Below are 27,533 nucleotides of genomic sequence, written 5' to 3'. Positions count from 1 at the left end.
CTGGAACAGGCTAAATACAGGAAAGCCGTTGTATATTCGACGGTATTCAACCCAACCTTCCCATAGTGCGCTGCGACTGTATTCTCGACGAAATTTAGTAAGCGTATTTTCTATGGCATGGTATAAAATAGTTACACAACACTTTCTCGTGGTATACTATGGAATATCCCACTCGTCACTTGTATTTTCTTGGTATACACACTCGCCTAAAGGCTCGTGTGTATACCGAGAAAATACAAGTGACTCGTGGGATATTCCATAGTATACCACTCGAAAGCGTTGCATAACTAGTATATATCTTTAATATATTCACTTTATCATGTACTCCACATGCGGGACATTAGGACCCACAATTAAACTGCTCCCAACGAATCAAGGCTTCATAGCTCAGTTCGTAGAGCAACGCACCTGTATCGCGAAGGTACCCAGGTAATGGGTTCAAATCCCAATGTACCCTTAATTTTTTAATGCTAAACATACAATTGCTAGCCTTAAATTGCTAAAACACTGCGAATATCATTTCATTCATTTCAACACTTGGTAGTATATCAAAAAAAGTACTTTGAAAGAAAATCTTGCGCGAAAACACAACCTTGAGACTTTGGTCTTACCACTCTGTCTAGGAGTGTAGATTGGTTTGTCTGTCTGTATGAACACCATTCCGTCTCTGTAGCTGAGAAGAATCTTCGCCTCTTTTTGGAACTGGAAATGTCCATCATCTGACTTGGCCACGAGATAAACATACTGCTTATCCACAGAGTTGGTATCTGGGAGGTCTTTGGGCTCCACCTTGAAAAAAATATGACAAAAACCTCGGTTTAAATATCTATTCTACAATCTTGGACAAAACTAGTTAAAACAAACGAATTTCACGCATTTTTCACAAATGTCCTGACCTGCAAGCGGTTAAAAATATTTTATCCCCCCCTCTCCCCCTACTCAATGTTGTTTCTTGAGGTTTGCGGTTCGACAGGCTTTGTTTTGAAAACACTACAGCATTAGGAACATTGAAATGGGGAAGATGGTTGCAAAACTGAACTCCGTTAGCTAAATAAGTGTTTTACCAGTTTTGTCCAAGATTGTAGTCTATAAGCCTGCGAGCTTGGTTAATCAGAATATCACTTTATCACGAGTTGATGATCTTATGCCGTTCTTAAAACACATCGACATTTTAAACAGAAATAAAATGCCGATGACTTTTGAGAATTATTAAAAGTGTTACTTTACTGGTCGGTGTAATATAATATATCTACAATACCCTACATTGTATCTGTTCATTTCACTGAAGGTCAGGATTACACATACGATAAATTACTTAAAGTCGCATGTAACAGTGCACGGGTTTCGTCTCCCCGTTTCGATAAAATTGAGTTGTATTAATTTTTAAGAACTTATATTAAATGCAGTTGACACTTACCATTACTGTAAGGAAAATATTGCTTCCTAGAAAATGAAAAATAAAAAAAAAAAGAATAAAAGGAGTTTAGTAACTGGGGTTTATCTACTTAGAAATTTCATTTACTTAAAAAGTCATGGGCTTCTGAAAAAACAAAATAACGTTATGGTATACATACGCGTTTGTAAGTACAGCAATAAATCACTCGTAAGCATTTGCTTTAAATGATCTGTAACGCTGATATTAAAATCTCATATGTAGCAGCAGAGAGTCCTTTTTGTTATACCGCAAAAAATGAATTTAGTCTGGCAGTAAAATGAGTGCTGGAGTATCATTGTTTGAAACGAAATGGCTAAGTAGGACGTTTTACAAAATGTGCTCTGAGCCATGTGGTTATTGGGCGTATCGGCAAGAGACTAAGGAGATAATATAAAAGTTCGCTTTTGTTTTGGCTAAAAAACGACAAAAGCCACGGTGGCCATACAAACAGGTTTGCCACAAGGCGGTTTCCAATTATTGCATGTTACGCTCGTATATAGTAATACAGCACAGTAAGATGAATCGCGCGTTTCAGTGTTCGGTTTACTATAACACACAACCCTTTTATCAATTTACCTTTTTTCACAACTCCTTGTACTTGAGAAAATGTATTTCGTCTGTGTGGGTAGTCCTGCAGATATAACTTCACCGTCACTGGTTGCGCAGCATCGAACACTGAGACTGAAACTTTTTCTTTGACTCCAATGTGAAATACATTGGGAGCCATTATGGAAAATCTATAAATAAAAGAAAAAGAAAATAATAAATAATATATCTTATACAGCGTTTCACCCTATGATGTCACGGGCATTTTCTCCTTTTCAGTAAAAAGTACTAAAATTGGCGAAGTGCAAAATGATGATGTAAATTTTTGTTGAAGAAAGCGAGGAGCCTTTGTAAGTTTTTTTTTTCAAGGCCTCAAGGGCAGAACTTGAAAAACTCGGCCTGACTTGTTCAAGTTGAGGTCTAAAGTTCCTGTTGGCATCATAATACACTCTTTTTTTTTTACAAGAATACATTTTTTCTGATCCAGGTTGAATATTCTTATTTTTCTGCCGATTTTAGGCTGAAAATATTCTTACGAACATTCTTAGAAAATACCGTTTGACATTTCCGTTTTAGCAAGTATTGGGTAATCAATTACAAGTGTTTGGTGTCCGCCCTGCATGCACATGTACCATTGCTTTTCGTTGCAGCCTGGCCGTTCTGGCTTTAAAAAAAGCATTCCTTACAGAGATAAAGTAACAGAAATGAAAATACCTGATTTTGTTTAAACTAAAAACTATATTCTTTTCAAAATCTCAGCCTCGGGTTTATTCTTAAAATATTCTTAAAAATTCGCAAATTTCAGCCTCGATATTCTAATAAACTACATTCTTATAAAATAAAGAGTGTAATATCACTTGTTTATAGCGTCAGTGCACTGGCATAGTAATATGTTAACAAAACTTGACTACTATTTGTAGGTTTCCATACACCTGCCCCAAATTTTTGAAATGATTAAGCTTGTGACAGTGTCATATTAAAATGCGCATAAATTAGTAAAATAAATACCCGCATACATTAATTCATAGCTTGGCGCGGCGTGCAGCAAGGCAAACGGAAGTTTATTTAACAACGGAAGTTTAATTGAAGCGCCAAAGCTGTTCTGTAAAACATACGAAGTCTTAAAAATCTGCAGAGTTAATAACCAGTCTGAACTTGTTCTAGACCCCTTGAAAAAAAAAGAAAGATAACGCGGGAGGTTTTGTATCTCGTCCCTTCTTCTTATTAAATCGCAATCAATTTTTGGCAAAGTTTAGCAGAAACAACAACCCACTCAAACAACTAAATTTTCACTTCCGGTTTCGCAACAGCCCCCGCTATTACTTTGCTTAGGTTTTAAAAAAGGTTCGAGAGCAAACATTGATAGCTTCCTAGATAATTTCTACATTTCGTTTAGTCCCTGTAACTAGTCTTATATTTCGTGTTTCGTGTTTAACTTATAGTAATGAATTGTTAGTGGAAAATTCGGAAAATTAACCAAACCGAATTATTGTTTAAGCACATTAATATTTTCTTCCGGTTTCAGAGCAGTTTCAACCTCGAGTATGAAGCTGTTCACGTACGAAGAAGCCACGATCGTTTGCTGAAGCTCGACTCTAAGGTTTTTTTTCTTGCCTTTTTTAAACAAATCAAACATAACACGTACATCGCTAGTTCGAATATGTTCGAATTTAATAATTTAATGTTGATAAAAAAGGTTACCGAAAAGGACGAGCTGTCCGTGAAACTGTACTTTCTCTATTCCTTTTCTGCTGATTCATTTGCTTTACTTCAACAGTTAGCCTGCGAAATGAATCAGTCTAACACATGGAAATAGCAGTAGCTCTTAGCTTCACATAGTTCACCTAGCTGTAAATAGCTCAACCTCCGAAGTCCCGAGTGTCTTGATTTCAATATGGCCGGGCAGTATGGTCTTTTTCTGTCGACATTGCGAACACATCTACGTTTAATTCGGTTGAATTTCGCTTAGCGACTTTAAAAACGTAGTCACGATTGCTTAATGAAATATTATAAATCGACAACTGTTTCTTGAAACATTACGGTCACTTAACGATCTTTGGTTTGGTTTGTATGTTTCTTTGATTGACGATTTCAATTATTACACAACATTTTATATTTTGCGTTACTTCACGAACGTGGACCTGAAATAATGAGAAATGTCACAGTTTCTATTCTCAAACGATTCTTAAGTAACTCACTTTTTGGCTGATACACATCCTATTGCCAGTAAGAGCAAGGCTGCTCGTAGCATTGTTCCAGCCATGTTTGCAGCAAAGCTTTGGGACACTGAAACTTCTTCCTTCAGTGCTGTGGTTTAAAGGCGTGATTAGATGTGCTGAAACGTGTCTCCCAAAAACACCAAGCCGAGGTGCTGACAGCTAAGTGCCAAGATCCTTTCTCTTATTTCATTTTCCTTTATCGCAAAATGTTGAAAATGTGTTCAGGGTCACGACATTACGCTGTATTCCCATTGAGACAAGGAGGGAGCTGTCTACGAGAGAGAACCCCCTGTTATCTATAAATGTACAAAGTTTCAAATACACTGTTATTGTTTTTCAGACACAATCCACTCTCAAAAGGGGGAAGGGGAATTAGGAAAACTTTTAGAAATGGTGACGAAGGAATAACAACGAGAAGTTGACACGTCCGTAGTCTTCTCGTCCAGAAAAACAGTGCTAAAATGACAACGCGGTTTTTTGACAGGTTTCGTGAATAAGCGGGCTAATATCTGAGGGGGTCCCTTAAATAAAAAAACATTTTTTCTAATATTTTTCACCGTCACTCTATTTTTGCCCTATTTTCACCGTCACCAATTTTTTCCCTTTTCACGTTCACCCAAAACCCTTTGCCCCCCTCATATCTAGGACTAATCTGAGAATTTCCCCTACTACAGTTAGCCTGGCCGACGTTGTCTTACATATAACAGTGTATAAGTAAATCATGCAACAGGAGTAATATATTTGGATTGGAGAAAATTAAAATACGAACACACAGTGCAATCAAATTGCCGAGTTCAAAAAGTTTCTTCTCCTTCCCCATCCCCTCCCTCCCTCGAAACGATCCTTGATGGGAAATCCTTTTTTTCTCGGAAAACAAACAATACATCCATAGATTACTTCACGTGAAGAAGATTACAAGCTGCATAAACTATGTGTGTTTTTTTAGTTCAAGAACTTTCTGTTGCTATTGTATCTTTCTGCGATCAATTTCCCCGATAGCCTTGTGCTTTAATCCCGGGTTTAATACGTGAGTATGTTCATGGGGCATTACACATGCAATCACAGAGATGTCATTCGCCTCCTATTTTCGAACAAAAAATCTTATACGAGAGGTATATAATTAAAGTAAATTAACTAAACCCTATTAGAAGGAAAGAAATCCTTATCGCATTAGACAAGGTAAACATGATCCGTAAAGAGTTTGTCCCGTAGCCGAAGGCTGGTTCAGCATGAACTTGGCATAGCTCCGGGCGGAGGCCGATTAGAAAGACGCGTGCAGATTATAAGCTCAACAACAAAGACATAGTAATCGTCTTGTCGAGGCCGTAAAGAAAAGGAGCAACTACAAAATAATTCATTTATTTTAGCAAGTTCGGAAGAATTTGTTTTCGTCCTGAAGTCTATAAAGAATGTTTCAAATCGTCGGAAACAAAGATATGAAGTTCCTTCCGGTTTCCGTGTTGTGCGCGACAAATTAGATATGACGTCATTTGTTTCAAAGACATGTTTTTCAGCGCTGTGGGCGTGAAGTGACTGGGGGCTTACTGGGGCCAGCTGTAGTCGTTGCGTCAAGGTTAGCTAGCATTTACGAAATCCTGCACGGTATACGTTCCTTAAAAGAAATCGAAGCTCTCTAAATAAAACAAAAGATTTTACAGCAACCATTTTAGATTGCAAGGCTTTACTAGAGCAATGAAGATAGGCAGGCAATGGCCACTATTATAACAAAGTTATTTTATCATGTATTTCAATATAAATTGGTACAAAACGAGCCCTGCAGTCTTCCGGGAGTCTTGGAAGGTCTTTAAAAAAGCTCTCAAAACTCTAAAAACTCTATCAACGAACGGCATTAAAAAAATGAAAATGAAAAAATTCCCTATGAAGGGGGCAAATACTCTCAGTGCCATTTACTGCCGTCTTTGACGTCTTTCCATGGCATGGCCTGCTCATGCAATCATAATGTAATACTTTTTATCACGCCATGAGCACTGATTGAAATACTTTGAAGAAGCCTTCAAAAGGGGTTAAAATCCTTATGCAATCAGAAACGACAAGAAAAGGTCAACAACGTGGGAAGGAACTTCATAGCTATGTTTTCTTTCATGATTGAAATCGTGCTCCGGTATTCAATACTTCCTGCTAGGAAAAACCTTTTGAACTCGCTGCATGATAAAGGAACAAATTCTGTGTATTTCATGTACGTTTATTTTGGAAACCGAACGGGGATTATGCCAGAACTATATGTGTTATTTGAAAAAAAAAAAAGAGAAAACGAGCTGAAGGTTAAGATACAAAAAGAAGGGCTGACAGAAAGTTTAAGAGAAATACCCTTACTTAGAACAGATCACAAAGAGAATACTTTCAATTGATCCGTGTTAATTACCTATTGTTTTGGGTCATTTTTAGTACCTTGTTGTTGGCTAAATTCCGAGACAAATAAAATATTTTCTTTATGCATCAGTGCAAAGGTGAGAAAACACTCCTTTCAGTTTCGATTTCAGTTATAGATAGTTGCACAAAGAGTACCGACCAGTAGAGACAAATTAAAATTTTGAGTGCACTTCTATATTCCTGATCTATTTCTATTTCCAATAAGCATTCCTTAAATATAAATTGGAAAGAGAGGCTGAATTAGCTAAAAAAAAAAACGAGGAAGAGGGATTCTCGTCGCTCGTTTGAATAAAACTGCGCTACGACTAGAGTTTACTTGGAAAATAATGTCTTAAGAGTTTGAAGCTATTGCCTGTTACATTTGTACAGCCTTGAACAGAGAAGGCTATTTTAGGATCCATCGACATGGCTAGTGATAGAGCCGTAAACCAGCTTCACGGATTCCGAGTTCAGTTCATCGGGACAATTAAGTAAAAGAGAGAACTGCAATCAGGGACAAAAATATTTGAGACACAAGCTTTTAAAACGTACTTATTTTGAAATGGATAACTTTATTTTAGCAGAGCTGCATAGGGTCCCATAGGGTCATTTTTAAGTGGAATTCCTGGTGTACACATTCAAATTATACCTCCTATCCCTCCCCCCCCTCCCCCCAAAAAAAATAGAAGAGAAGAGGAAAATGTCACTAGTAATAATTGTAGTTGAAACTTGGGGTTCTAAAACCCCCCTTGCCAGCTTTGTTGCTTAGGCTTGTAAAATACCCATAAGTCCTTACAAGCTCGATATATGCACGTACGTGTCTGGTCAAGTTGTTTTTAGACAAGGATGATTAAACGTAAGATGTTTATAGATAACAGGATTGTCTCTCTCCCTTGAATGGGACTGTTATGCCGTGACATGAATCATGAACACATGACCAGTGTCTGTCGGCGCCTCTGTTTTGTGTTCTAAGAGTCACGTTTCAATGATTACTTTTCATTACTTCAGCTGTTGACTAAAGCAAGGAAGCAGTCAAACAAAGCTTTGCCCCAAGCATGGCGGAGCTACTTCGTACAGTGTTACGAACGTTCTTAGTGCTACTTGCAATAGGATGTGTATCAGCAAAAAGGTGAGATAATTTTGTGTTCCGCCCTAAGAAGAATAACTGCGTCAAGTTTTTTCACATTATACATTATATGTTTAGAAAATTACGTATAAAAACGAAAAGAACTTGATCAAAGCGTTATCATGATCTTTTGGCAGAATTAATCGAGCGAACGCGAGCGGACAAAATACATTAGATCCCTTGGTTGGCAATCTGAGTGGGAATGATTTTGATAAGTGACAGTACAATTACCAGATCGAGTACGAAGACGACTTTCGCATTTCAATCCCCTTTAGGTCACTTCGGCCTTCCTCTTGCTTACCGGTTGAAAAGAAAAGAAAACTATCGGTACGAGATAGATGTGAAATATAATAATTGAAAGCATCAGCACTAGGTTTGAAAAGTCGTACTTGAACTCAATCTCGTACTCGTACTCTGATCTGAAAGCTGAATCGAAGGTCCCTGATTCTAATAATCCCGGTCGCTCAGGGGCATTTATCAGATATCTACACGGGGGTATCTACGTACTTTCGGCTAATCGGGGATGGGGGGGGGGGGGGGGGAGAGTAGTGGGAGGAAGGAAGCATTCTAAATACCCACTCAAAATTATTTCCACGGTTTTGCAATCGACATACGAATTCACTGTTATTGTCAAGGGACCTTATTTACAAAACTCTTGCGTTTGCCAAAGAAAAGGAACTGGAAACTAGTCACGATGAACGTTGTAAACATGATCAATTTTAAAACTCGAAAAAAAAATTATGAACGCAACAAAAAATTAAACCTGGAATAACTATCGGACGTTTCCGTCCATTCTTGGGTAATTAATTGTGTGCAAGTCCAAACATGACGCCCCTTCTAGTCTGCAAGACTTCCTCGTCGTCAGGCCTCTCTCTTTAGTTGGAGCTCGTGAAGGGGGGGAAGCAATTTCCCATGCATTCTCTTAAATGAAATCTAAGCGATATTCTCACAACTTGCAAGGTGCGCTGCGCGTGAAGTCGCGAGCCTATTGCACTAGTAAAACACCGCCTTAACTTCAAGTCGCTCGCTCTCTGGACAGGCAAGAGACAGGCAGCTGCAACCGTAAAATGAGAAAAGTGTTCTTTTATGCTTATTATTTCTCATTTTTTTTTTCATGTTATTGTAAAGATTCTCCATAATGGCTCCTAATGTATTTCACATTGGAGTCGAAGAAAAAGTCTCCGTTACCGTATTCGATGCTGGGCAGCCTGTGACGGTGAAGTTATATCTGCAGGACTAACCACACAGACGAAAGACATTCTCAGAAGTACAAGCTGTACTTCCACCACGAAAAGGTGAGACAAATGTAAAGGAAAAGCACCAATGCTCTTGCCCAGCTAACGTGATAGTACCATGAAAGTTACCGCATCAGTCATCTTTTGTGTTTCACTTTTATAAGATTACTCGTACTCTTTATCAATCTTTGCAACAGTGTTCGCCGTTTTAAGCCGTATGTAGAATCCACTGTTATAAATCCGAGGAAACGGGGATCCAGCTGTTTAAATGGAATGCCTTTAGCCATTCTCATTTCCCAATGCTCTTCAGTCGTCTACTGAAAATGAGCATCATCATCAGAACAATAAGTGACACTGCACCCGAAAAGTAACTATGGAAATTTCAAACGAAATTTCCATAGTCCGTAATATTCGGATTAATCGCTTGGTATGATGCATTTAATATGAAATTGAGTGAACTGTCTTATTCTTGTCTGCCGTCCTTTCTCTCCTGCCTATTGTTATTGTGTTCTGCTGCTATTATGCCAAATGGCATAATGCCAAGCAGAACATATTGCTATCGAAGGAGGGAATGGAATGTATAAAACAATAGAAAGATGTAACAATAGAAGTCTGTAACAATAGATAGCAGATACTTTCCTATTTGTAGACTTAGTACTAAGGTATATCTATCATTTAAATTTGCTATCTTAACAATCAACTAGTCTACATCATACAAATAAACAAAAATAAAAAAATTCTCGGTTTCTGATATAAAACAAGTGCGTGTAAATACAAAATTTGTAACAAAAGAGCGTAACAATGGGGAGCTTAGGCTCCTGCTAAGAGCTCTCTGTCCAGCTATATTAGTACGTGTGTGTACGACGGGTTTCAGCTGCTTTCAGAGTTGTGGCTCGTGACGTACGTAGTGGTCGCTAGCGACGACGAATACGCGATCAGCCTTTTTTCCGTGGAGTGAAAAAAATAAACCCTCACCGCCCGTTAGCTAACGTGGAATAAAAAATAACGAAAGATCCCATCCTGTATACGTCGGAGTGAAAGCATAACGAGCTATCGACAGAAAAAAAAATATTGGATTGTTTTCAGTTTCTGCTGGTTGTTACGTCATAACTTCTAACGCATGTTTTTTCTCGGCGGATCGCTCCTTCTTAGCTAGGCAACTCTCATCCACAGTCATCTTTTTCCGCTTAGAATACCTATAAAGAGGGAACCTTAGATGGATACTTACTAGTATTTCAGTAAAACAGATTTTAAATTTCACATGTGATTTTATACTAACTAAACGTTACATCTTATCACTTATGTCCTTTTCTTTTCTCATTTTGCAGGAAGCAATTCTTTCCTTACAGTGAAGGTACGTACTAATATAAGTGCCGACTACGAGAATATCTTAATTATATCTTAGCAAGTTTAGTTTCGCAGTAGAGCACCTGATCAAGGGTATTTTTACGAGTACATTAAAATGCATCCGGGAATTTTTTTTTCTCGGACGGGTACTATGGGCTGATGGTGCCCTCCGCGGATGAACACTATCGCGTCACGTGATCAATTTAAAAACCAATCAGAATCAGAAAAAAATAATGGTGAACTATAACTTCAAAAAGAGCACGACCACATATGCGTTGCCTTGAAAGTGAACATGATTCCTTATTTTTGTCTTATAATACCTGAAATTAATTGTAAGGATTGCAGGTTGTAATCGTTCAACAGTTAGACTATTTACTTAAGTTTTCATATCAAACAAAGGGAACTGTTTGCCTTTTTGGCATCAAAAGGCAATTTCTGTTTTTCGATATTTAACAGAAACATCACCTGGTTTTATCGAAACTGGCTAAAATAAAAATGATGCTCGATCTCTTGCAACTAACTGCTAATAATCCTGTGCTGTACTGGCTGTTACATTGTATATTAAACAAACACCTACGTTGCCTCATCATCTAAAGGTTGAGCCCAAAGACCTGCCAGATACTAACTCTGTGAATAAGCAGTATGTTTATCTCGTGGCCAAGTCAGATGATGCTCATTTCCAGTTTCACAAAGAAGCGAGGATTCTCCTGAGCTACAGAGACGGAATGGTGTTCATACAGACAGACAAGCCGATCTACACTCCAGGACAAACAGGTACAAAACCTGCTCTACTCGAGATCGAAAATGTAATCCAACTAATTTTAAGTAAGTAGATACTCACAATTTTGTGATTGAACGTTAATGAGATGCACGCCCCTGCATCACAACGTCTCCTCGTTGATAAAAGTTCATCACAACACACACATTATTCTGTCAAATGTGAACTGAAGTAATATGAAAATGTCAAATAACCCAGCCAAGCACTAATGAAACTACGTACACTTGTAGTTTTTTTTTTACTGCCATACCGCATTTTCCACTGAAACAGGGCTCGTAGTCTAATTGGTGATTACTGATGAGACTGATAATCTGAACTGAGTTACAATTGTAGCTTTCATGATCAGTGCAGATGTCTCTCTTGAACTCGGATGCTGACATGAAATTGCATTAGGCTATTGCATTAACAAATTGCATTAGGCTAACGAATTATCAGAGTAAGTAGCATTGTGTTGTTTACCATAGCTTTGCAAGGCGAGATATTTAGCTGGACTACAAACCAGTCATGGTTAATTGTAACAGTTCAACGTTGCTCTTTTTTTTTTCAGTGCGAATCCGAGTGATTCCCCTTGATTTTGACATGAAGCCATCCAAAAGAAAGGTGACATAAAGAAATTGTTTAAAAGAAAAAAATATAAAGTTGCAGCCAAAGCAATAGAAATATAACAATGTTATCTTATTGGAAGAACACACAGTACGCACGTAATTCACGTATTTTGCGAGCTCTGCAACCAGAATTATCACTTTCAACATCTTGAAGAGTGACTCCCCCAGATAAACGCTGGAAACGAATACATATGACATTCTTACAGTCAAACCTGATGTTCTTTTGATGGGAACGTTACCAGTTCAGACGAATGTCCACTTTTGGAAATGTTTTGATCCGCAGATCAAAACAAACAGTTATCCAATCATTGCTCGAATTTGGAGTCACATGATGCGAGGTCTGTTGACATAAAATATTCCTGCTCTGTCGATCGAAATCTAGAACAGCGAAGTGTACAGAACTCGAATTCGAATGAAACAAGCTTCGTTCTATTAACTAAGCGGAAATTCACAGCTTACAGAAAGAAGAAAATATGCCATTGACCTCTCTTGGACAGGAATTAATAAAGCGGAGACGAACGCTTGCATTTTAAATGCTCTTGTTTTGCGCGCTATGCCCACACTATGCACTTGGTTTTCAGTGGTAAATTAAAAGAACTGAACTATGAACTCCGCTTTTAAAATAAGATACTCTCGCAGTTTACGCCACATCATGCAAGGATTTTTAAAAAGCATCCTGGGCCTAACTTTATTCACGGCTTGCAAAAAGAAAAAAATATGCTGTTTATCTCTCTTGGCCGAGAGTGAGTTAAGCGGAAACGAACGTTTTCCGTCCGCGCCATGTACATATCAGTGACACACTAAGCACTTGGTTTGGTAAATTAACAGGAGCAATGAACTCCAATTTTCAGATAAGATACTCTCACAATTATCCCGGGCAATAGCTTGGTGGCGTCCCGAATTCAAAAATTAAATGCGATGTCGCAAACTGACATGAAGACATTTACAGTTGGTATCGTGCCAGAACTGACCGGTCTAACAAATTGATAGTTGAAGGTTTGCATAAACCGTTAAACTTACTTGTTTTCTACGAATTAAACGAAAAAGTAAATAGCTTTCTAGAAGCCACATGAATATTTGGCGCAACTGAGTCAAGAAAATAGAACACGCGTCGCAGGAAGCGACACATTACAGTGGCATTACATTGCTGCAAATCAAACAGCCTGGCTTGGCAACACAATAAAAATATTAGAAAAGAAAAATCCTTCGCGCAGCTCATAATCTGCTGGTCATGTAGTGAAAACATAAAGTGAGCTGTACCGAGTTTTATCTTGCAATAAAAATGAGTCACAACAAACCTTTCTAACATATATTTCATCAACAAAATAGGCGTCAAACTCTGCTTCGCAAAATAGCTGGCCAGGAAATCAATTAGACCGATGACCTCAACTCGAAGGCTAGCTCAATCATTTGAAAACATCATGGCATTTGGAGCTCCTTATAAACATAACAACAAGACCGTCAGAACTCCTAGCTGGTTAAAATTAGGTTGACTACACTGAAATGAACGAACATACATTGACTGAAGTCTCCTTCGCCTTCCCTGGCACGGCGCAAACACGCAGCTCGCCAGGGTTCTCATTCCTTCCATGTTTTTCTAACTCCAGGTTATCAAGAAATTGAATGATCTAATCGAGAAAATAATTTCCTTCGCTTCAGGCGAGTCCGTGCTTGGTTTCTTTTGCCAGATACCCTGGCCTTTTAATACATTTCAATGTGCTTTTGCGCTTTTCAGCCGCGTGTCGACCTTCGATCCAAAGAAACCAGAAAGAAAACAAAGCCAGCATCCTGTTGTCCTTGTTGTGTCTTTAAACATGTCCAGTAGATAATCTGTGGCAATCCTGGATATATTTAAGATGTTCTTTGACGTCAATTATCCATCAAGTCATCGACTGAAGCGAACGAAAAGAAGCCCAAACAGATCAGTTGTAAGCAGTCTCACTTTGCGTAGACGATGGCTTCCAGCAAAAATCGCGGCCCATCCACCCAAATTGCGGCCCATCGCTCAGATTTCGTACAGAGCAACTAGAATAACTATAGAACATCCCTGAATTTTTTCAAGGCCCAGAAAAATTTTTCACAAGAGATACACTGGATTAAAGCTGAAGAAACGACCCGAAAGACAACCAAAACAAACATACGCATCGAAAGTAAATTCTAACCTACGCGCACAATCCGCCGTGATTTTACACAATTGTCACGCATAACGCTTCTTCAATGCTTTCTTTGTGTTGTGTTACAATCTGACAGGAAACGCACCACGGGAAAACTTGAAAAAAGGCAAATATAAAATTCTAGTGGAGTCCACTCGGGAAGAATTGACAACCGCCATGTTGTTACGTCACGCTATTGTTTTCCACATTTCCAAAAGTGGACATTCTCCTGGAGTGGTTACAATGTTGCGGTGCAATGTTCCAATATTGATTGACAGTTTGCTCGTCGCAACTTGCAACTTTCAAGTCAAATTTGCCTGAGCGCGCAAGTTGCCAAGTTCCAGTTTTCTTTTTGCTTTATAAAACGAGGTTATACCACCTTTGTTTCAAAGAAACAGAAAATAATTGCCCCTTATTCGACTGTTCATCAACCGAATGCGAGAAATAAGCGACAGGTTTAGTTTACGTATATACATTGCTAAGCTAGGAATTACGCTTCAAAATTACTAACGTAAGCCGTAACTTGCGGAGCAAATTTGAGTTTTTAAGTACAATTCCAACTAAGCCTGAAGCTAATTTCTCGAAGTCTGTTGATAAGCAGTTGACCATACTGCAATTATTTCGTCCTTCTTTGAAACAGAGGCGAAATTATTATGTTTCATACTGAAAACTGTCAGTCAAATTGGACACCCGGTTTGCAATTGACTGTAAAATTATTAAGCCGAACAGTAACCCAATTAGAAAATATTTTAATTCGTCTAATTGTCTACGGCTTCCTGCATAACTTCTAATTTTTTCTTGCCTTTTCTCTCTTCAAACAGATATCCTTGGTGGTCATGGTAAGTCGGTTTTTCTTTACATTTAAAATCAGTACTCCAGCGTAGTAAGAAACCATGTATTTAGGAAAAAGAAGAAGACATATTTGCTCTTCGTCCGTTGCATTAAAAATGTGGTCCAGTGTAGCCAGCTGAGAATACGTTTATATATCTAACCTTATAGCCTGCAAGACGCTCAACCAAGTTAAACTCGTTTAGTGAAATCAAGCTATGTCTAAAACCATACTCATATTGGGAACTTTCCATTGAATAATCATCTCACGTTAACAACTTTTATGCAACAATATTAAAAGTAGCTTAACGCATTTTAAGAAAATTTGTCTGTACAGACGCTGGAAACATGAACTTTATCGAATTAAAGATAACAAATATTACAAAAGAAAATGGAAAGAGAAATAAGCAATAACGGGTTTCCTGTAAGCCGCCGTGTTGGATTTCATGAGGTTCCCGATTTCCACAAATAGATACGACAGATCCCATACATTCTCTTATATGAAATCTGAGCGATGCTTTCACAACTTGCAAAGCAATCATCGGGTCGGTACTCGGTAGTCAGCGGATCTCTTTAAGGCGCATGAGCAGCTCCTTTCTTTGTGAACTTGCCAAAACAATAACAACATGGGACTAGTGAGAGAGTTCGATTATTTTTTTTTATAAAGTAATGAAAAAAAGGCTTTCTAAGTTTTGTCTTTAAAGCAGCGAAAATTTCTCCGAAAAGGTTATTGGTGTCAATATGTGGTGTTTGTTATGAAATAAAACCATCACGAAAATGGCAATGAAAACGTGGCGATCGAATATTCCCGCACAGGTCGGAGCTATTGTTCTTGCTCTATTGTTTCGAGGTTGTTTGTTGACTTAGTCGTTCTTTGTTTTACCTCATTTACAATCCCCATGTGGGCCAGTTGAAAATCGTGGTACAAACATTTGCATTTTAGCACTGAAAAGTAGCGCGGCATCACAAAATTCTGCGTTCTTAAAACTACACGACGAAATTTTCGGATAAACACACTGCTTTTATATTTTTAGTTAAGAGAATTGAACCCCTTTATAAGTGGATCGTGATTGCCATAGCTTCCATTTGGCGGGAAAAGATTGTCTGTTGCATAACCGTCTAAAAGCCGCTGACTACGTCGTGAATTGATCGCGTTGCAAGTTGTGAGAGCATCGCTACTCGGTCCCAGACCTCGTTTCTTCCCCCCCCCCCCACCCCCCCTGAGATACGACTTTTGTCTAACAATAGGGGCGATCCACGAACTTCAAAACTAAAAGCACCTGATAGTTTTAAAGGTTGTTTTCTTCCAGGGTTCGTAGGGGATAATTAACAACGGAAATATAAGAAAAACTTACAAAATTGTACCCAAAAAGTAAAAAAAGAAAAAGAAAAGAGAACTGAAAAAGCTCGTTTCTTAAAGACTTGACGCTTGTATAATTTTTGATTATTGCATTTTCGATTTCTTTCCACCAGAATCCGAAAGGAAACAGAGTACAGCAGTGGAAGGATCTGGATACTAGCACAGGTTTGATTTGCCGTACTTGAGAACATTTCAATAAGATTATTTATGCGACAACTGGAATGTATTAATGAATGTAATGGATGCGAAACACTCTGATATAATAAAAAGGCTGCCATCACTTAGTTCATGTTTTTTAATAAGTAGGTAGATTTTTTAATTTTCTTGTTTGCGAAACCTTAGTAGATGTAGTTATGCCAAAAGGCCTTCATGAGTAGCAAATATTTTCTAAATAATTAATTTAATGTTTGGTTTTATTTTACAAATTCGCCCTATGGCAGGTGAGTTCACAAAAGGTCCAAAAGAACACTAGGTCCCCTACAAGGTGGACCCACCACCAAACCATCCCCCTAAAAAAATCTATATCCCATTCCCTAGAACCCCAATATAGAATATCACTGAAAGCAAAAATAAATAAACATTCCAAAGAAACAAAAACAAAGTACAACAGTTTTTACACGGCGGCACTTTGGACAAACTAATTTATACGTACGAATGTCATCGTGATGGAATACTAAACGAAGTATGAAAATACGATAAATAATGAGAAAGGCTCTTATGGTTTTAGATGCTTACAGGAAACAGAGCAGCCACGAGTCCAAATGACGTTCAATCAGAAATTTGACAAACAAAATTTCTTATTCAGTTTCTTGGTATAAAAAATATGGTTGGTTACACGAAAAACAGGGTGTTTCGTCTTCTTCTGACTCTTTTAAGGGTCACTTTTCTCGTCGATTTAAGTGAATGTTGATGTTGTAATGAATGTCTGATGTTAGTTATACTTTTCTTTATTTACTAAGGGTTCATATCAAAGCAGCTCATCTTAAGTGATGCTATTATCCAGGGTAAATGGACTGTAGCAGCCTTTTACGGCCATCAGGTATTCCACCTTTTGCAGCCGTTTTGTACTTTTTATCCTGTGCTTTAACTTATTTCTCTCACGATTCATCACTTGCACGATTACGCTACGGAAACAGTTATCCTTGGATTATCCCTGTAACTGGAACTTATTTGTTGCTTAGTTGATTAGCTTAATTTTAATCCTTATTTCTTCACCCTTTTGTAGTGGTCTGTACATCCACACGTGTGTGAAACCTTCTGTGTATGATATAGTGCACCTGACGAGTAACCGTTTATAAACAACTTACTAATTAATTCTTAACATTGTAACTATACTGCCTTCATTGTAAAGTTGTCCAATGTTTTATCATCGATATCATGGTACCAAAATAGTTTCATTCTTTGCCGAAATATAAAACTGATTATACAGTTAACGAAAAAAGACCTCCAAATAATTATTGTTAAAACTAGCTGCAACTTAAGCAGTTATCAGTTCTTTTCTGGGCATGTGGAGATCATCATAATAGCCACAGTTTGTTCTCCGGCTCTTTTTTTATGTCTACAGGACATTCACAACAAGTCTGTACGGTTCGAGGTCAAGGAATACGGCAAGTATACCCATATTATAAATCAGTATACTATCATTTACGTTGCTTTCTAACTGTTTTTTTTTTTAATTATTATTTTCTCTCTAAGTTTGATTTGTATGATTTTTTCAAATTCAGTTCTTCCCAAGTTCTCGATAAAACTGTCAGTGCCACCTTACATTCTGAAAACAGATAGATATATCAAGGTCAAGATAACTGCAAGGTAAGGTAATTTATTTTGTTCATTCGGGAGCTGCTTAAAAAATCATTTTCACGTATGCGTTTACATTTAAATTTTATTGACATAAAAATGCCTCAAGGGTACACGAGACCATTCTTACACAATGAATGGCGCATTTTAAAAATTATTTTTTGACATCTGTCGCCATTCCTTTCAAGGTACACATATAAAGAGCCAGTTGTTGGGGCTGCTGATGTCCGTTTGAGCATAAGGGGGTTAAATCGCCAAGTTTATTCATTTGCTGCACATCAAGTATTGGTAAGTTTTAACTTAAGTTTTTTGTTTTTTTTTTAACAAAATGTTGGTAAGAAAAAAATGGCGCAATTTGATTTAGTTTTTATAAGTTACCATTTTCATTATAATTTATCTTTAATAAGCCAAAAGTAGTTAATAGTTTTTTTGTAAATGTATGAAAAGAGATAAATTGTATTGCGCTGTTAGAAGTATAAATATTAAATTTTAAGAAACTGAGTATTGTATTGTAAGTAGTGTGTTGTAAACAATTTAATTGTTATGTAGGTAGTGTAAGCAGTGTATTGTACTGTAAGTAGAGTAAGCTTTGTATAGTAAGTAATACGTAAGGCTTTGTATAGTAAGTAATTAGTAAAGTCTTGTGTAGTAAGTAATTAGTAGTGAACATGTCACCTTGTAAGAACGTTCTGTGTGTGTTTTGCAATAAAAATAAATAAATAAATAACTTAAGTAAGTTTAGGTATGGCACCGAAATTAGACGATTGAGATTCTGCTCCTGGTAAGCCAGGAAGACAACATTTCTTGCTTTCTAGCTTGATAAATTTACCTGTTTGGTTCTTGTTTATAAGCAAATAAACCTTACTTTGCGGGAGCTTAGAGCTTCAAAGATATGGAGGAAGACCAAATGAAGAGCACACATCTTTTTTGCAGTTATGAGGAAGCAAGCAGTATAAAAAACCTGGGGTATTTGACAAGAAAACGAGAATCGCGGTTTCCCTTGAAAATATAATTTCTCGGCTTATTTTCACCCCTGTACATTTTTAAAATTACGATATTTGTGGGTAAGCGCGCTGTGTAAATCCTTAATGAACCATTAAAAGAGCGACTTTGACAAATCAGATGGACGCTACCAATGGAATACTTTAATTTCATTGGCTATCACCAATATTGACCTTGGTCAAGATTGTCACTTATACGTCACACTTAAACATCTATTTCGTCTTTGATATGTAGCGCAAAACGTCAAAATGAGTAATTAATAGAGTTTGGCCTGCTCGTGTGGTAGATTTGCGTTCGTGGTTAACAGCTTTGCTTTACAGACCTCCCACTTATTTATTAAAAAAATAGTTTTGTAAACATTTTAGACTGAAATCATGGTGCAAATGACGATAGCATGCATTAGCGATAACTGTTTAGACTAAACTCGTTTTCTTTACACCCTCGTACTTTCTATGGGAAGATGTTTCTGGGATGAGCTCGTTTTCATCGCTCAGACACTATCTGGCTTCAAGATCGAAGACAATTTAAACGATGAAAATTAACAAGTACGTTTTGTTAAACTGATAGTTTGCAGTGTTTATGAACCCTATAAATGGTTTGAATTGACACTGCAATATTTTCTATTAATTCATTAGCTTGACAGAAGCGGCGCTGCCACCATAGAAGAGCCAGTAAACAGCATCCACGATCTCCCAGGATATCTCTGGTTCCCAGAAAATTGGTGCCTTCTGGTTCAGGCTGACGTTGTAGAACGGGCGACTGGCAATAGGGAAAGTGTTGTGGATAAATCGTACCCGTTTAAATCAAGTCCTTACCTCATCCAGTTCAAAAATACCCCAAAGTATTTTAAACCTGGACTGCCTTTTGTAGTAAAGGTATGAACATGCATAATTACGTTTTAGTCAATGATAGGGCAAAGAGTTTGCATGGAATCCGATGGCAAAATTTTAATCCTAAAATATTTACATGTTTGTCAAACAATTGAACTGAGCGAACTTGACGGATGAAGTTTATGTTGGGTAGAGTGCAGTTTTAAATGCGTCCCGGACTTAAATTTAGCACCGTCGACAAGCTTTCCGGCACAGACACGACAAATGAAAAAATGGAGTACAGAAAAGAACTGCAAGGAACATTTCTTGCGGTACTCAATTTCGAGTAATCGAAAATAAGTAATAAGTAATATTTAGGTTTCATGTTTAAAACTATTCTTTAACTACTTAGTGGTTACGTACATACAAATTGACGTAGTTTCTGTGAATGTACAATAAAATACGCATGTAAATCACCCACTAGTTTGAGAATGGCCATGGGTTTGAATTAAAACGGAATGATAATACAGATTGGAGAATTCTCGTACCCTTGAAGAACAAACGACCTGAGAACGAGGCTGCAAGAATTGTTCTTTAGAGTTGTGTTCTTACTCTGCAATGATTTAATTATAGGTGGTAGTCACTTACCCTAACAAACAGCCAGCCAGATCTTTACCCATGAAAATCACAGCCATTGGGATAAATGGAAATGAGCAGAAAAACTTGAACAGAATAAATTCTAATGCAGCGGACACAACAAACGAGTACGGAGAAGCGGAGTTAATGGTTGATACCTGTAGAGATTGTCATAACATCAAAATTACGGTATGAATAATAGTTTTATTATTCTTTCGTCATCAACGTCATCGATCTTTTATGAGGTGCTGTTTTTGTGCATGGATATCCAGTGGTAAACACAAACCATCCCTATTACATTTAGTATACTAAGAGAATACTTCACAATTTATAGCCTACTTCTTGTACAAAATACCTTCTTCCACACACCAAGAATATATTTAGCTCGTTTAATATTACTTCTGAAGAGACACGTCAAATCCACCCAAAGGAGGCGTGATACCTAGCAGCTCATAACCAGCCGTTTGCTCTATTTTAACCCTCGAACGTACAAGCAAATTCATGACCCCACCATCGTACAAGGGGGGAAGATGGAACTCCTCCCCGGAGTTTTCGTTATATTAAGGTGTATCGAAATTATTTCGCATTGAGAAGAAAGCCCATGGCTTACTTGTACTTACTTTTACTTTAATTGGCTGGGACGTCACATGACGTCACGTGATGTCATTAGAGCTGCCATCTTGGATCTGCCATCTTGATTTTCAATATTTTCTTAAAAAGTCACAAAATAACAGAAATTGATGCAAAATCAAGTCAGAATGCCTATGGAATAAAAAATTAAAAATGACGATTTTTGGCGAGACCTACTTGTATTTATGACGTACTTTGAAGAAAAAAACCTTTTTTGTGGGGAGGTGGCATCTGTTGTGCTACCCAGCTGTTCCAATCGCCGACGAAGCGCTTTTTTGCGCACGGGGCATTTTTTCGGAAGGGGCCACGGGACAGGCAGGCGTAGTATAATACACTAACTAAACGTTTGGAAAGGGAAGACTTAGTATTGTCGAGAGTAAAGAATAACCAAACTGATCCTTACGTTTCGCTACAGGTTTACACGAAATCAGAGTTTTTGGTACTGTCCAACGTAAAAAAAGTTTAAATTAATGTTCTGTAAATGGAAAGCACCTACAGGAGACGAAGACTTAACATTTTAACTGATTAGTATACGTTGGGTTGTAGGTCAAAACAGACGATCAGACACTCTCAGTTTCACAGAATGCAGTCGCCAATTTCGTAGCAGAGGCATTCCACTCTGGAAATGCACCACTTATTATGTTGCGCCAGGTTACACCTGGAAAGGTAAAATACAAAATGTAGTGGCATAGATTATTGTGTTTTAAAAACAACTGGTAGATTTTCTGATGCTGACACGTTCTCTTCGTTATGTTAGTTTCTATGTCAGTCTGTTGATAGATTCTTTCAGTTTGTGCAGGTTTTTTTGGACGAGGAAATCGAAGCTAGGCAATTTAGGACCGAAAGAGACAAACAGTTCTAGCTTGCATATTATTCCCCTTGTTCCAAAGGCTGGCCAAGAAAACTGTTCATTTTGTAGACATTAGCCCAGTCTACAAAAATATTTTCAAACTGTTTATAAATTGTTCTTATAAACTGTAAAGTAAATTTTCATTAATGGTTTTGTCCGTAGGTTGGTTGGAAGATGGATTGTGAATGTTTTCGAAGTGGTGATTATGCTGCCGCCCTACTTTCATGCGCGGTAAGATATTCAGTTTAACTATATCTTTTCTTGAACTCATCTTTGCTTTATCTTGTTTTCGTGATATTACTTACCTACCAGCAGGCACAATGAATTAATTTTGATATAACTTTTAATTCCAAAACTGACAGCTCCTGTCCAATCTTTTTCCCAGGGGCTAAAAGTCTACTAGTTAAAGTAAAAATTCCTCTGTTACAGAAACATTTCTCGAATCACTTTGACATTGCCTTATCATAGTACTATTTTACTTTGATTCAAAATGAAAGCTTATAACTTGTTTGTTTCCTAGGTAGTTTCTCGAGGTCGGATTCTTTTCCACTACACCATTGATTCCTTTGATGGAGTCGTTAAATCATGGTCGTTCCTTGTAACTCCAGAAATGTCTCCATTGGCGCGATTGATTGTCTATTACATTGACAGTAATGAACGTGTTGTGTCTGACAGCATCTTACTCAAAATTGAGGAAAGCCTCCCAACCAAGGTAATGACAACACAGCGATAAACATTGATATGAACGGAGAGTTATGGGTGTCGAGAGTTAGGAATGGGGCGAATATATACTGGCAACCGCCTTGTGGTTTGGTTTCTGCAACGTTTCTTTACAAACGTCTTGCAAAACGTATGCACCGAATTTTTACAAAATTCATGATCAAGGTTACGAAAACCGAATGCTTTCCTTTGACCGCTCTATTGGTAGACTTATGTACAGTACATGTATTTATTGAAAAAGTTCGAACCAAATAGAGAGCTGAAAAGATCCGTGTGAAAGCAAACGCTCATTACGCTATCTTCTTCTAGGAAAACCTCTCGGTTTTGGGAAAAGTTGATGCTTCAACTCTATATCACGAAAGTGATCAAAGCTACGATACATCTTTTACAACATTTCTCGCTAGGTTGATTTCCCTGATGCAATCAAGATTAATGCGATTGGAACGCGAGTTCATCTCAACGAGATAGAAAAAATCCCTGGACAAATGTATGAATTTCGAATTAAGGCCCCTCAAGGAACACGTTTGGGGTTGCTGGGTGTGGACGAAAGTGTTTACTTGTCGAGAAATGAGGACAGACTCACTAAAGAACGGGTGAGTAGCTAGAGGCTAAAATAAAGTCAGAGTTATTAAAGTTGCTTGATTTAAGAATTTTAGAGAGTTAGAGCCGGGTTGAAAGAATGAATAGCACTTGCATTTGTCTCGTGAACACTGTTGTCGTATGCATTATGCCTCAGATTTTTAAAACTGCTAAAGAACTCGACCTTGGTTGTGGTGCTGGCGGAGGGAAGGACAGCCAAGACACCTTCAAGGTTGGTATTAGTAAGGCAAAGTGAAACATTCCTAATGTTAAAGATGTTTACTAATTGTAACGTACGTTTACTTATTTTCATGTTTCTTATCGTTAACGAAAAATTGAACGTGTATTTGTGCAAGTTTTTCGTATGTGAGGGGCGAAGGCTGCTTTACGATATCAAGTTAAACACGCATTTTGCCATTTTCAAAACTATTAGTGCTAATAGTTATGTAATATCTTTTTGGTTCTTTTGTATTTTTGCTACTGGCATAGTTTCGTTCGTTCCTTTTGCTTTAAATATTTATGTAAATTTAAGCTTCATTTTCGTTTCAAGTTTTTCAAGTAGATTTTGTATTGTTGGGGTTTCTATGTTGGACGAAACAAGTTGGACGCTTTTCGAAGTTTTCGTGGACGTTAGGACATGTTATCGAAGTTTAATTTTTGTTAAGAGTTGGTCGTGATTATATTTCGAATTAATCGAGTGTACCAAGCAGACGACGTGTGGCCAATAAATGTTTCTAGTGAACAACGTAGACTCGTTTTCTTACAGCGGCAAAAGGTAACTGCCTATTAGATCTGTACTTTTTTGGCAAAAAGTTCTGACGTACTGAGATATGAATTAATTGGTTTACTGAACATTTAGGCTAACGATTGATTTTGCCTTGCTTTTTAGAATGCGGGTGTGGTTTTGATGACCAATAGCTTTGTGAGTGATGGAAGAAAACGTGAGTGAATAGAAAGTATTTTACGTCTTGTGAGCTTATTGACTGATTGGGCGGGCCGGACATAAAGATTGGGCTTAAACGCAAGGAGTACGGATCAAGCGCAGCAGTGACGCGACGTCCATGCAAAATGACCGAGAGCCAAATATCTTTTTGTTCGGCACGACCTTACTCAGTAATTTTTCATAACAATAATAATTAATAATAATTTATGAATTTATATTGCGCTTTTTAACATGTAAATGAGCAAAAGCGCATTACAATATTAAAACTTAAAAATATTAAAATATACTAACTATATACATTACAATATTAAAACATAAAAATATTAAAATATACTAACTAAATACACATTGTCATAATGTTCGCTAGATCTAAAAGTTAAAAAAAAGCTAATTTAAAAAGATATGTTTTAAGACGAGATTTAAAACTAAAAATAGAACTAATATTACGCAGGCTGGCTGGAAGCGCATTCCAAAGTGTAGGCGCACTGACACTAAAAGATCTGTCACCAAAAGAAACAACTGAACTGAGCTTCATTTTGTTAGGAAGATTTTGACTTTCTCTGGACCTTCTCCATCCAGCCCTACACATGGCACCAAACGGTACAGTAATATAATAAAAGAACATAATGGCGTACAACTCAGGACCAGAATAGTTTAAACTTTGATTTTATCCAACTAACATTTTAATCAACAGTCTGTACACGGTATCTAGACTTTTCTCCGCTGACTGCGTGTTGTCCTCTCTATGTGCAACACATTTAAAGATAAGCAGTGACCCAATCTCACACTATCAGTATAAAAAAATCTAGCTTCAGGTGGCTCTTAGTAGTTTAGTCAGAACTAAACATGCCCGTCTTTGGTATTCTATCACAGCTAAACCAATAACGTTAAGAAAAATCTTTTTGCACAAACGTAAACAAGATTTACCAATGAACAATTTGAGGTCATGGTGACGTCAAAATCTGTTTCCATGGCAACACCATATGAGGTTAAAGTTACACTATTTTGGACCTTTCGAGGCTGATAACTCAAAAACTACTCGGTGAAACATTTTTATCCAACTGATAAAATAAACATTTTTGCCAATTTGTAAAGAAATCTGTCAAAGGGATTCGGAGCTACGTTATTTTTGCATAAATTTAAGGTGGCTCTGAAAATTTCTGACAGAATTTTTTAAAAAGTTGTCAGATTGTTTCTTTTGTCCTTTAAACAAAGATATTTGAAAAACAAAAATTTTTACTGTCTAGTTTTAGAGTAATTGGCCTTAAACGGTCAAAAATATGGTATCTTTGACCACTTTTGTAATTGCCATGGCAACGAATTTTGACGTCACTGTGACTCCAATTTGTTTGTAAGTAAAACCTTTACAAGGATGTTCTGAAATTTAAACTTCAACATTACAGGCGAGGCAGCAATAGAATGCCAAAGACGGGGATATCTAAACTATTACGAGCCACCTTAAAAAAAGTTAAAAAGGTCATGGCAGATTTCACAACAGTTAACTTTATCCATCAACTTGTTTGCAAATAAATGTTAATCTACTTCTCCGTTTTGTACTATTAGCACTTTATTCCAACAATTCTCTATGATCTGCATGTTTCTTTGTTAACTATAAACCTGTTTTACAGGCATTCAAAGGGGACCAGGAATAGGAAAGGAACAGCACGAAGCACGATCTCTTTCCCCTTTGAACGCCTTCCACGCAGGCTAATAACTAATTGCTTTTTGCAGATTACGGCTGTGACGAGGATGGTTCAAGAAAAAAGAGAAGTTTGTTTGAAGATGATTTCGGCGTTTCAGGTATAAAGTGGTAAATCCAGCCTTGGTAAACAGACATCGCACGCTCAGTTCAACCTTAAATTACCTTTATTAGATACGGCGCGGATTAAAGCTTATGGGGCCGTGTTTTCCCGATTGAATTGGAATTTGGATTCGTTGGTTTTTGTGGAGGGAGGAAAACCAGAGAACCCGGAGAAAAACTCTCGGAGCAAGGACGAGAACCAACAACAAACTCAAACCACTTATGGCACGGAGTCCCGGAATCGGGACCCGGGTCACATTGGCGAAGGCGAGCGCTTTCAGCACTGCGCCATCACTGCTCCATATACCTTGGGCTGTATCAGCTAGTGTATATCCCTCACCGATCAGCGACGACATTACACACATGTTTACACGGATTTCATAGTCTTACGTCATCAGTATAGATTTTCTCAGTCGTTGAGCGGAAAGAGATGTGAATTGAGCATGGGAAAAAATAAGTACAGAAAGTACTTAATTTTGGTGATTGTTGTTATGAAGAAAAATCTTCCAAACTTTTAATATTCCAGCAAAGTAATCTTGGTTTTCACATGACGTCATCAAAATTCTAAAATCCAGAATCGTGAGATCCATGCTCTTTGTGTGTGTTAATTGAACTCTAAAAGTTCGAATTATATATACAGCTATTTCGAAAGGTTGTCGAAAAAAAAAACATCAAAGTGCACGCGACAAGACCGAAAGGTGGTCTGGGTATTCACTGGAATTCTGCATATTGGCCTAGAGGAAATTTACAAGTTTGTATTTTTGCACGTGCAGGATTTGTTTTTCTTTTCAGGAGGCCTTTATCTGTAGCTTTACATTTACTGTCGCATGTCTTTGAGTGAGGAAAAATTCTTCTGAACTTCAGAGGGTCTAAACGTACCTTGTTTCTACATGTCTGAAAAGAAAGAAAACCTGAAAATTGCGCTTATTTTGTTGTTATATCTCATTAGTATTCAACACGTGAAGTAGCTCAATACATCTACCCATACTACCTTTAGGGATTGGCTTGTGCAGTTTTGTGCTTTTTTCCGACAGCGTTTCTCGAAATAGCTGTATATTCGTCAATCCCAATTAAGAACTAAGACGTTAATTAAAACGTTGCGTTTTAGTAGTATAGGAGTTGGGGGTACGAGATCATAAAAATTTTTATAATCTCTTACATCCCCAACTCCTATACTACTGCACAGCACTGGATCCAAAAATGGAAATCAAAAATGGAAATCAAAAATGGAAATCAAAACTGAACCAAAACTGAACCAAAACTGAACCAAATCTCAAATCCAAACCTATATTCAAAAATGGAAACCAAATCTCAGAGCCAAACCTTAAAACCAAATCTCGGATCCAAATCTCAAATCCAAACCTATATTCAAAAAATAGAATCAAAAATAGAATCAAAAAATAGAATCAAAAAATAGAATCAAACATGGAATCAAAAATAGAATCAAAAATGGATTCAAATATTGGAATCAAATATTGGATCCAAAACTGAAATTCAAACCCTAGAAAAAAAAGCCTGTAAAACCAAGCCTGAAAAACCATCCCTAACTCAACCCTTGGTTCAAAATAAAAAAAAACTTCTTATACTCTTTTTCAAACTTTTTTATAGTGCGTTCGAATAGGATTGTCTTATATGGGTCCACTTGCTACCCAGACTGTACTCTTTTTTACATTGCTCACAAAACCATCGTGTATTTCGCATATAACGGGCTTTTGTGCGCCTTATAGCTTTCATTTTGTCTTCTTTGGTAAACCATCTCTGGTA

The 27,533-nt window shown here is 37.4% G+C and overlaps 2 protein-coding genes across 3 annotated transcripts in view; one reads left to right on the top strand and one right to left on the bottom strand.

Moving 5' to 3' along the window:
• Positions 1-27,533, bottom strand: part of LOC144630687 (complement C3-like) — a 170,152-nt gene that overhangs the window by 31,386 nt on the left and 111,233 nt on the right. Inside the window, exons 1-4 of one of the 2 annotated variants that reach the window (XM_078489069.1) lie at positions 4,180-4,326; positions 2,012-2,172; positions 1,418-1,443; positions 612-789 (exon numbers count right to left, since the gene is read on the bottom strand). In XM_078489069.1, coding sequence (XP_078345195.1) covers positions 612-789; positions 1,418-1,443; positions 2,012-2,172; positions 4,180-4,244 — 430 coding nt within the window. In that variant the 5' untranslated portion in view covers positions 4,245-4,326. Of the gene's footprint in view, positions 1-611; positions 790-1,417; positions 1,444-2,011; positions 2,173-4,179; positions 4,327-27,533 lie in introns of those variants that run through there. The other variant, XM_078489062.1, reaches the window with a different exon arrangement.
• LOC144630699 (complement C3-like) overlaps positions 7,565-27,533 on the top strand; it is a 49,492-nt gene continuing 29,523 nt past the window's right edge. The window contains exons 1-20 of the mRNA XM_078489081.1: positions 7,565-7,699; positions 8,825-8,991; positions 10,260-10,285; positions 10,875-11,052; positions 11,604-11,656; positions 14,636-14,653; positions 16,116-16,167; positions 16,962-17,041; positions 17,567-17,609; positions 17,727-17,811; positions 17,988-18,087; positions 19,437-19,676; positions 20,244-20,435; positions 21,423-21,542; positions 21,889-21,957; positions 22,247-22,438; positions 22,851-23,039; positions 23,183-23,257; positions 23,915-23,966; positions 25,700-25,768. Of these exons, the coding sequence (XP_078345207.1) occupies positions 11,004-11,052; positions 11,604-11,656; positions 14,636-14,653; positions 16,116-16,167; positions 16,962-17,041; positions 17,567-17,609; positions 17,727-17,811; positions 17,988-18,087; positions 19,437-19,676; positions 20,244-20,435; positions 21,423-21,542; positions 21,889-21,957; positions 22,247-22,438; positions 22,851-23,039; positions 23,183-23,257; positions 23,915-23,966; positions 25,700-25,768 (1,678 nt within the window). The 5' untranslated portion in view covers positions 7,565-7,699; positions 8,825-8,991; positions 10,260-10,285; positions 10,875-11,003. The remainder of the gene's footprint in view (positions 7,700-8,824; positions 8,992-10,259; positions 10,286-10,874; positions 11,053-11,603; positions 11,657-14,635; positions 14,654-16,115; positions 16,168-16,961; positions 17,042-17,566; positions 17,610-17,726; positions 17,812-17,987; positions 18,088-19,436; positions 19,677-20,243; positions 20,436-21,422; positions 21,543-21,888; positions 21,958-22,246; positions 22,439-22,850; positions 23,040-23,182; positions 23,258-23,914; positions 23,967-25,699; positions 25,769-27,533) is intronic.

The sequence above is a fragment of the Oculina patagonica genome, chromosome 1, assembly GCF_052425735.1.
Source record: "Oculina patagonica isolate OP01 chromosome 1, crgOcupat, whole genome shotgun sequence".
Classification (NCBI taxonomy): Eukaryota; Metazoa; Cnidaria; class Anthozoa; order Scleractinia; family Oculinidae; genus Oculina; species Oculina patagonica.
The sequence above is the reverse complement of the archived record's forward strand: the minus strand, read 5'-3'. Positions and strand labels throughout refer to the sequence as shown.